Genomic DNA, 11048 nt, shown 5'->3' on the forward strand with positions numbered 1-11048 from the left:
TTACATGTCTGATTTGCTTTTACTTTAATTCCATCTGCCACTGCTGCACACAGCTATTATATTATTCTGTTATATTCTTAAAATAGAGCTCCATTTAGCTGTACGTTAATAAGAGTTTCGAGCAGCACGTGAAGGCACCGTGTCTTCCTCCTCGAGCCTCCTGGAGAGACTTTTGATTGGCTGCCAGTGACATCATCCCTGCTCGTTCGTGGGACTGAAGGCAGTTCAAGCGACATCCCCCTCCTCCCCTCCCCCCCCTCCTCTCCTCCCCCCCTCCTCTCCTCCTCCCCTCCTCCCCTCCTCTCCTCCTCTCCTCCTCCCCTCCTCCCCTCCTCCCCTCCTCTCCTCCTCCTCCCCTCCTCCCCTCCTCTCCCCACCCAGCCACAGAGGCAGGCATCTCGGCCAAATCCCTCCCACCACAGGGCCGGACCTCACTGTAAAAAAAAAGGATCAGATTTAATATTAATGAAGCCGCGCATTGGCTCACACGCGCGTCAATCCCGCTGCGCAACTTCTGTAGGCTGGCAGACTCCCTTCAATATTATTTCTGGGGAGCAGGGTAAAAGTGCTGAAAAAAAATGTTGCCGATCCACAACACTGGGACGGACTGAATGGAGGCAACGTTGTCACCGAGCGGAGATAATAAATCCGTCTACAGTGCACCGCGACACACACCGGTAAGCTGAAATACAAGTCAAGTTCGGAAATTAGTGTCCAAGGTACAAGTTGTTTTTGAAATGCAGTCATAGATATTTCCTTCTGTTATTAATGAACAGGAATAGCAAATTACTGCTACCATTTCGAGCTGATTATCAGTTTATTTGGTAATATAGGTGGGCTATATTATTTTTTTTAATAACATGAATTAAGTGTTTTATTACAGCTGTTTCCTTTATTATATCCCTCCATTGCGTCAAAGTTACAATCCCCACCTTAAAATGCAACCATGGGATTTTATTTTTTTGTAAACATTTATTTCTTTATTTTATACAGCGCTGTGAAATTGAATTTCCTCCAGTGTTCAGCTCATCGGATCAGTTCGTCTCGTCCCGAAAGCCTTATCACATTCTCGGCACGTTCTCATGCCGGTTTCCTCAATGAATTTGGCCATGAATGATATCTGCTGTGGCTGAACCTGCACCGCACTGAGAGGACGGCAATGGCCGGGACAGGCAGTGCTCGGCGGGTGTCTTTACATAATATGCCGGGATGACATGCTTTTTAAAATGCTCAGGCTGGCGATCAAAAGGGAATTGCCTCCCCTCTTTTTTTTCCTCCGACTTTTCCATTTGGGGGAGAGACCCAACTGCGGCGCAGCGTTGATGCAGTATTTTATCTGTGTCTCTTTTTCTCTCTCTTGTTTTAAAAGCTTTGGATCAGACAGACCAGAGTTGGGATGAAAAATTCAACATCACACACGCACGCACGCACGCACGCACGCACGCACGCACGCAGAGTACAGTATCTGGAGGATGAGTCATATTACTTACACTCAAAGTGATTCAGTTACACGAGACTCTGTAATGGTTTCACTGTTTATTATTAGTGGCCAGTCTGGCACGCCTACATTTTCCCACCAAGTTGGGTGTTGCCCTGCAGGTATTGACACTACTAATATTTGACTTCAACAGCCGTTTGCTCATGTTGATCAAACAGACAGGAGGCCGCTCTCTGTTTACTCCGCTCCTTCAGTCACAGCTCCGATCTGCATCAGTATAGATGCAGAAGTCATTGAGCCAAACATGGTTTTCTCAAAGATTTCCTTCCTCCCCTCATATTTTGTGTCATCTCTGTGCCCACAGAGCGGCTTGTTGACTTCTCCGTAACCGTCCAGCCCTCGGCGTCCCCATGCCTCCGTCTCCTCTTGACGACAGAATTGTGGTGGCGCTGCCAAGGCCGATCCGACCTCAGGAACTCCAACTGCGCCTGGACACCAGCTACCTGGACTCCATCGCCACCAGCACCAGCGACGAGACAGTCATCAGCGCCACCGTGGTGAAGATCCGGGCGACGGCCAATCTTGTAACGTATATGCCCTCATCCAAGGGCTCCACGCGCTCGTTGTCGTGTGGATGCAGCAGTGCCAGCTGCTGCTCAGTGACTACCTATGAGAAGGACAACCAGAGCATCAATCACAGCCAGGTGAGTGCCAGCAGCCCCAACCTCAGCTATGCCGGGCCCCCCACCCCTATGGTCAGCAACCATGAAGCATTAAGCGCCCCCAGTCTCGCCCCGGGCACCCCGAAGGCCCTGTCATGCGTGAGGGTCATCCACCCCAATGAGCTGGCCAAACGGATGACCTGCTGCCCCATGGGACACCCCGTGGGGCCCGTGCCAGTCATCATCGACTGCCGGCCCTTCATGGAGTACAACAAGAGACACATCCGGGGGGCCGTGCACATCAACTGCTCCGACAAAATCAGCCGGCGGCGGCTGCAGCAGGGCAAGATCACTGTGCTGGACCTCATCTCCTGCCGCGAGGGCAAGGACTCTTACAAGGGCATCTTCTCCAAAGAGATTGTGGTTTACGACGAGAGCACCATGGACCCCAACCGGCTGACGTTCTCCCAGCCGCTGCATGTGATCCTGGATTCACTGAGGAGGGAGGGCAAGGACCCCATCATCCTCAAAGGTAACACCTAAGTGGGTTTGTCAAGACTGGGAAGGGGGGGGGGGGGAATAAATAAGGCTGTCTAGCATACTAAGGGTGGAGAAACCACAGTTTTATGGGCTTAAGTTTGACTCTGGAGGAAGTAAATCAGTTGAGATATCTGAAAGGAAAGTCAGATTTAGAAGCGGTAGATGCTTTAGGGGCAATATAAACTGATATGAAACTAATGTGGTGGCAAAATAATGCCGTGTCGTGTGTGTAAAGCCTGTTCAACTTTGACCTTTATTGTTTTGGTCACCTGATGGCGCCTGTAAACACACTAGTTGTAGGTTTATCATGTGAGCTTTGTTCGGAAACATTACAGCAGTTACCACATGCAACAGCTTTTGCACGTATAATCAAGCCCATGCACGCTCAATGTAAATCCCTCATACATAAACATTATGCACAAGCTCTTCACCAGCTTCCTATATGACACTAATTAAGCATTCTGCAGGAAGTGAGAGCAGCTGTTAGTAAATAAGGCAGCCTATTGAGATGGCAGTCCCTGGGTTGCTGCCATGTTTTCTATCTTTAGTGTGTGTTTGTGTGTGTGTGTGTGTTTGAAGCTCGAGCAGTATGTCGTGTTGGGGGCTGGGCTGAGTGTTTTCTGAATGCCTCCCAGTCAGCGTCTAGCCGTAAGATCACAGCGCCTTGATCTCTCTTCTTCTCTTCGTCCTTCTGGTCCTCCTGTGCGCTTTGATGGACGAGGCTCCTCTCCGGTCTCTCATCCCGCATCGGTGTCTGTGCGACGCTCGTCTCAGTGGGAGGAACAGGCGGACTGTCGCGCTCTTTCTTCCCCTGGTTTGCAAAATGCAAGACCTCCTCTCTCAAATGGCTCAGCCGGACTTTTGTTGACATCACAAGTGCTTTTGTTAGATCTGGAATGACCTCCCATGTTACATGTCTGATAATCAAATACTTCCGATGATTGACGTTTTACCAAATCATAAAAACAAAACCAGCCCAAAGCAGAACATTTGCAAAGCTGGAATGAATACTTCTAATACTCTTTTATTTATTTCTAAATGGAGAGGTGATTTATTCCCCATTTGCTTAAAATATACGAGCATTATTTATCAAGGGAAAATGGGCAGGGCATTGTTGTTACAAGCAGTGGTAATAGTGACATATTTAGAACGTTGTATAAATGCAACAAAATCATTTACTCCATTATTTGCTTAGTTCTCAGTCATGATTCATCGCAATACGCTTGTTGCGTGATACTGGAAACACAAAATCTTCCGTTCCTGCCCCGCTGGAGCCAAGAGCAGTAATAGGTTACATTTAATCCGTCAGAATTGACATGAGCGACATGTCAGCCGGGGCGGAAGGGTTCGGGTAAGCACTGAAAATAGCAGGTCTGTGGTGTGAGAGGCCTTTGCGAGGCAGAGGCGGTCATTTCTAAGCAGGAACTGAGCCTGTGGTTTGTGAAAGTGATCAGTTTTCAAGTTTTCCTCTTTGAGTTTAGTCAGATGATAATGACAGTCACACTCGACAGGTTTCATCTCACAGCAAAGTGCTGCCCCTGGAGATACTGTTGTTATCGGTTTACTGTGAAAAGTTGTTTATCAGCCGAGTTCGACCTGAAAAGAAAGTCTGACAGTTTGAAAAGAGGAAGTTCACCGTTTGTTGATACGAGCCAAGCGACGTTGGCTTTCAAATGTCACAGCAGCAAACTAAGTTTTTCCGTTGTTTGGAGGTTAGTTGAGCTCATTGGTTGGTTTTATGGACCACACATTTATTGTTTTTCCTGTCTCACTGCTCTTGATCAACTTCATTTTCTGTGAAAAAGCTCTGATAAACACACTGCACCCCAAACAACAAAGGTAGCGACTAGCTGGTGAACGTAGGGCAGCATGTAGCAGCTAAAGAGGAGGAGTTGGTTGAGACCAAAACAGAGCTAAAAGAGAGTGAATATTGGACTTACGTTCTTCTTCAAATTAAAACTAATGTTATTATGTTTCTGCTAAAATGTTTGCCAACACAACAACACATTTATAAGGTGATACTATGGAAATGTTTCTGCACGAAAGTGCCCATCAAAATCAATTACTATTGTCTTAAGATTTTATCTATTTAACCATTAAGATGAAGGAAAATAAAATCTGTTCAAATCTGGTTGTCAGAAATTCTGATCTTGTAATATATTCACATTCTGAACAAACTTGATGTGTGACAAAGATATTGTTTCATAAGAAAGGTTTTACGAGACATTGTGGGGTTTTTAAATATCGATAAAGTAGTCTTCATTAATACAGCTTTGTGTTAAGAAAAAAAACATCATTATCAGTGGAAATTCCACCTTTTCTTATCTATTCCCCAAATTCCTGTTGACTTTGTTGTCAGAGGGCCTGTAAAGACTTCCCTTTCTTATGTTTACCACAGCGTAAGTATAACCACAACCTCCCATCACAGCGAGAGCTGTTCCACTATCAGCACAGCATCAGGTTAATGTCTTTGTTCTTGGTTAACAATCGGGCTATTTTATGGTGAACCCACCTGCCCGGTCACCAGCGGGGAAGTTGTGCGATGACCTCACATGGCATGATGTCACCTCTTGCAACGTGAACAATACATGAACTGATACTGTGTTTGTCTGACACTTTCCACCCCTCCCCACAACTCTTGTGCTGAAGGGAAACTTTGGCCCATGGCATCACGAGCAACAGGTGCAAACCAGTTATTTGCAGAAGTGCAGATGTCCAGTGAGAAGTATATTAAACATTTTGTACGTCTGTTTACCGGCAGATTAACAAGGGGGATTTCTTGTGTGATGTAGCAAGTGGAGACTGTTCAAGTAGCTATTTTGGCCATTTGTCTCCTTTTTGAAATGAGTTGTTGCAAATAGAAACACTGCCGATCCCTGGATGTTGATTCATCATCCAAATGGAGACATTCAAATTACAACCAAATCTAGCAGGGCGGTAGATAAGGTTATAAAAAGGACATATGTTGAATATCTTAAATTTTAAAGCAATCATCTGCATCTTTAAATTGAGGGAAAACTAAATTGGTAACACATCAGTCTGTTTTCTGACCATTTGACTTGAACAGGCCTGCAGCTCTTTCATTGAGGAAACGTGGAGATCAGTCAATCCCTTTAAATGTTCTGGACATTTGTAGATTTCTATCACGTTAAAGCCAGTTGTCTATGATTTCATCAGACGTGTATGCAAAGCTTACTTGTCCTGTTCAGTTGTAACGTGTGCCATGTGGTGCACAGAAGCATGAGTGCGTGTATTTTTAGCACGGCGGGCTCCAGTGGGAATTGAACCGTTAACCCTGGCAAAGAGACCAACAAGGTCCAATTTGCAATCAGAAAGGGGAAAAAATGTAAACATGAAAATGACGTTTGGCAGTTTTATTTATTTTTTAGCGAAATAATTTGACTTCCTGTTCGACGCTGACTCACAATCTCTCCTCTTGTGTTCACAGGAGGCCTTAGCTGCTTCAGGCAGAACCATGAGAACCTGTGCGAGCACTCGCTGCACCTTCACGAGGGCATGGAGACCGGTGCTACTGCTGGCCTGACCGGGCCGCTACCTCACTCCCTGCCCTCCACCCCGGACATAGAGAACGCAGAGCTGACACCGATCCTGCCCTTCCTCTATCTGGGGAACGAGCACGACGCTCAGGACATCCACCAGCTGCAGCGCTTCAACATCGGCTTCATCCTAAACGTGACCACCCACCTGCCGCTCTTCCACTACGACTCGGGCTTCTTCGTCTACAAGCGTCTTCCCGCCACAGACAGCAACAAGCAGAACCTGCGGCAGTACTTTGAGGAGGCGTTTGAATTCATCGGTATGAAAACCTCCACTGTTTTCACTGCAGACGCGTAAGCTAACACAATGGTCTTGTGACCTTTCAAGACTAAAGTCTACTTCAGAGCTTTCAGCAATTGAACCAAAGAACAATTGAGAGTTTAGGGGGGGGGGGGGGGGGGGTGTAACATGTTTGTCTTGTCATTTTGCAGAAGACGAGGTTCTTAAATGTTAAATGTATATACCAGCATCTGTACTACTTTTGTCAGTTTAAGATGTATATTGTATTTAGGAAAAGCTGTCTCCCCAAATTCAACACAATCTGGCAATATGATCATTTTAATGAAGAAATATCTGATTACAGAATTAGTGTGAAACGGAGCACTGAGTTCTCAATACTCTACAGATACATTTCAGTTGGTACCAAAAACAATACTGAGGTTCAATAACTAGACCAAGACAGATGGCTGGTCACAAAGGAAGTTTTAATATCTTATGTGTGATGACTAAACTTCCCCCGAGGGAACAAAGCATCTACTACATTATGTTCTAATTGTTTCAATGTTGCTCTCTGCAGAGGAAGCACATCAAGCAGGTATGGGCCTTCTGATCCACTGCCAGGCAGGCGTGTCTCGTTCAGCCACCATCGTGATAGCCTATCTGATGAAGCACACCTGGATGACCATGACAGACGCCTACAAGTTTGTCAAAACCAGGAGGCCCATCATCTCCCCGAACCTCAACTTCATGGGCCAGCTGTTGGAGTTCGAGGAGGACCTCAACAACGGAATAACGCCACGAATCCTCACGCCAAAGCTGATTGGTGTGGAAACTGTTGTCTAAACGAACCCTCTGGACTCGACGCTCGCACTTGTACTCACTCTCACTGTTCTCTCAAGTGAGGCCGGCTGCTCTATGAGCTGGGTTGGACTATGAGAGCCACTGTATTCTTCTTGAATCTCCTCATGCTCATCTTGGACTCCCTGGAGTGCCAAAGCTCTGGGTCAGTGGTGATGAGAAATGCCAAAAATCCCTACTGTTTGGACCTGGCACCAAGTCCAGGAGAAAACGGTCGGCGGGAAGCTTTCCATTTGTGATTGAGAGGAGCAAACATGAGGGGAAAAGCAAATTGGTTTGGAAAAAAGATATTCTATATGCTTTGGGGCAATTACTGACAAGAGAAACTCTTAAAGCTCACACTGTGGCACACGGCTTCTGTTTGCAGACTCAGGCGGGTTGGCCACGGCAGTGCCTGTCAAAAAAAAAAGAAAAAAAGAACGAAAGATAAACAAAAAAGATGAAGACTTGTTTGGTGTGTTAATGTTGTTGTTCTATTTTTATACAGGGGTTTATGGGGGTGACCATGACGAGCCCACAGTGGCTTACTGTGCAATAATTTCAGAGTGGAATGCAACTGAGACCTTGATCTTATATGTATATAATGACAATGATGTAATGATTACGAAACATTTCCAGCTCTTTGCTGAAGTACCATTTTAATGTTAATGTAATTACTGTTCAGTTCTATATGTTCACAGTTATGCTGTAATATTCGGCGCAGACGTGCGTGCAAGAGAAAAAGAAATGGGGTTTTATTTTTGAGTGCAGCTTGTGGGTTTATGTAAGTCATCAGAACCACAAATTCATATTTCGTGTGTTTGCTCCAGTATCTTCGTTTTCCCATTCCTGCATCCACATATGCATATATATTTTTTAGCAATACACAGTATATATTACCAGACAGCCATAAGAGCTTTTTTTTTATGCATGGCTGCTGGCAGAGGAAAGAATACTTTAAAAAGAATCAGTGAATATTGTAAAACAGGGCTACTGGTGATGTTTAATGTAACAGAACGGAGGAATTTCACTGCCTGCTTCTGTCGTCTACCCTGTTCTTTTTGCTCCCAGCTCTGTTGAATCGAACGCGACTGAGTCCCTATGTAGCAACATTTTTTGTTTGTGCCAAAGCCCTACATTTTGAGCTACGGTGTAGTCCACATTAAGGTAGCAGAGTTGAGGTACAGACTTCAAACAAACATTGACTTTCTGCCGTGGGCCGCAGTGCAGTGGGACGGTGGTGGTACAGTAGAGCAGCGTGACCCTTCTCTAATCTTTTGCAACTCTCTGTCGCTGACACTAAGCTACAGTCAAGTGAGCTCTTCTGCCTTGCTTAGGCGAGCGCTGCTGTCACGTGCTGTTCTAGTGCCTCTATCAATGCCTTAATTCATGTGTCACCACTGGGCCTGCGCATGGTACACCATCACGTGCAGACAGATGCAGAACACACCGAGGTCGGATTTTTAACTCCCAGACAAAAGCAGCTCCCGGTCTTTGTGTGACAGACGGATTTATTTCTGCTGTTCTTGATTAATATGCAGAGTTTGAGAAAATAGCATTCAAAGCCTTGAGGTTAAAATGCTCATTATGTAACTCTGATCTCGCGGCGGCATTTTAAGGGGAATTTGAATACCAATGTGAATTGTAACTCTACTCCGCACTAAATAGTAGTGTATTAAAGAGTATATGCAGGCTCACAACGTTTACCTTCATCCTGTTGCACCTGACTATAATCGCCGGTGACTCATATTACGACATGTAGATAGATAAGAGGAGAAATACTAAATACATGCTCAACTCGCTCGTGCTACTTTGCCTTCATTCTGATCCTAACTATTTCGCATTTCAGCCTCGTCAGTTTTACGCTGTCTCAGCTGGTGACAGCTTTAGTGAAAATTACAAAAAGGGAAACTTCTTACCCAGGTGGGATGCATGCGTTTTCAACTACCTGTATATCACTGGGCACACAGTATAAAGACCTCGTCTTGTTGAGATGACTGTGTGCGTGATCATGTATCAAGTCAGCATTCAAACAGAAAAAATATTGATCTAAATTTTAGAGACTTGTTTGAGTACACATCTTTGATCTGGTTTTGATTTGATGAATCCCAAAGGGCTGTCAAAGATCCCAAGATATTAAAGGAATTGTAGTCCTTCAACCGAAGTTTGAATCTGAAATTCAGACCAAAACAACAGGCAGTTATGAGCTTTTTCCTGTATTTTACCAAGTCGACTTGAAGCAGCTTCCTCACAAATGATGGTTTCTGTTCAGCTCGCCATTGTTTGCAGGAAAAAAAAAAGACTAAAATGAAGCACAGGGCTAATGATATCACTGTCAAAGCAACCAAAAAAAAAAAAGATTTATATATATTTTGCAATACACTCTCTGTGAACCATTTAATCTTCAAAAGTACATCTGAACCCAAACGTTTGGAGAACGATCATGTGTGTCTCTGTCGGCAAGATGAAGGAGAATGCAAGAAGTTTTCATAGCGTAGTGAATACAAATACACAGTGCACCCGGTAAAGCTTTACAACAACATTCACAACAATAAGCTTAAAAAAAAAGAATCCCTCATGTGAAAAGTCATGCTATGCAAATACAATTCTAACAGGTTATTTCTTTACCCGACGATCGTGAAATAGTCTTGAGGTCTCTGCGAACATTTCGAGCATGAATGACAGTTTGCAGCCTCAGATTGAAGTGAGTTTTATACGTGTGACTTATCGACAAAGAAGTTATAAAAACAAAACATGTTTGTGTGGCGACGTGTCCTCACTTTGTATTTTTGTTGCTGTTGTCATTGGTGTCTACAGGTGCTCCACAGTATATTTGAATATGATGAAAAAAAAGGTATATAATAACCATTTACAACACATTTGTAGCTTGTGCATTTATATTTAGTGATTCACCATTTGCAAAAAAACAAAAAAAGACAAAAACAAAAGAGAGAGAGCTTAGCATCTGAGCCAATGTTATATGAATAATGAACCTTTTTGTCCCATCTGTTGGTTCCTACAACCGCAGCGGCACATGGCTTTTGTATGTAATGATCTATTTGACTGAACAATGTAACCGTCGTACTGTACATTACTCTCTGGTTGGAAAACGAAGCATGCTGTGTGCTCCTGGTCTGTGACAGACACTCGCAGGCATTATGGTGCTGTCAGTCTTTCCCACACTGCTTTCTGTCTGTAGAGGTCATAGCCTGATTGACAGCTCCACCAGGCATCTGGGTCTGTTCCCATTTATTTGGAAACACGGTTCTGTATTAGAACAATATCAAGCTGTCATATTTGATGTGCACTCTTTGTGACTGGACTTGTTTAAGAGTCTCTGCTTTGGGCTCAGAGGCTCCGGTGGAAACAGGCTTCACTCTACAAGTCTCTTTCTTTGTGTCTGTAGTCAATGGTCAAGTATATACAGTATATCAATATATATATATTTTCTTTGTATGCATATATTCATTGCTATTTTTGCACTGACCTACGGACAGATGGATTTATTTTTTTCCACAAAGGGTGCTATTATAACGGAGGCCTTCTCCCACACCTTTTTGCATGACTTGCTCAAGATTCCTCAACTGGTCTGTCATCTCTCCTACTCTTCTCCTACTACTCCTTGAACTGTTCCAATTGAAGCACTGTAATTTTGTAATCCCTACTTGTGATCTTTGAAATAAATAAGGAGGCTTCAAGTTTGGTTTGGCGTCCTGGAGGTTTATTTTCTCCCTGTTTCACATGATGTCTCATGTTGTATTGAAGTGTTTAAACCTGCAATAATCAATATTTCT

At 44.3% G+C, this 11048-nt stretch overlaps 1 protein-coding gene across 1 annotated transcript; it reads left to right on the forward strand.

The window, feature by feature from the left end:
* The first annotated feature begins 570 nt into the window (after window positions 1-570).
* dusp10 (dual specificity phosphatase 10) lies at window positions 571-9083 on the forward strand. Its single transcript, XM_079290652.1, has 4 exons — window positions 571-677; window positions 1803-2632; window positions 6089-6457; window positions 6995-9083. The coding sequence occupies exons 2-4, from the start codon at window positions 1849-1851 to the stop codon at window positions 7258-7260; spliced, it is 1419 nt and encodes a 472-aa protein (XP_079146778.1). The 5' UTR covers window positions 571-677; window positions 1803-1848; the 3' UTR covers window positions 7261-9083.
* The last annotated feature ends 1965 nt before the right edge of the window (window positions 9084-11048 follow it).

The sequence above is a fragment of the Melanostigma gelatinosum genome (assembly GCF_949748355.1).
Source record: "Melanostigma gelatinosum genome assembly, chromosome: 19".
Lineage (NCBI taxonomy): Eukaryota > Metazoa > Chordata > Actinopteri > Perciformes > Zoarcidae > Melanostigma > Melanostigma gelatinosum.

Coding starts and splice junctions, on each gene's coding strand:
- dusp10 (XM_079290652.1), top strand. CDS start 1,849: ATGCCTCCGTCTCCTCTTGACGACAGAATTGTGGTGGCGCTGCCAAGG. Junction 2,633..6,088: donor GGACCCCATCATCCTCAAAG/GTAACACCTAAG, acceptor TTGTGTTCACAG/GAGGCCTTAGCTGCTTCAGG. Junction 6,458..6,994: donor GGAGGCGTTTGAATTCATCG/GTATGAAAACCT, acceptor TGCTCTCTGCAG/AGGAAGCACATCAAGCAGGT.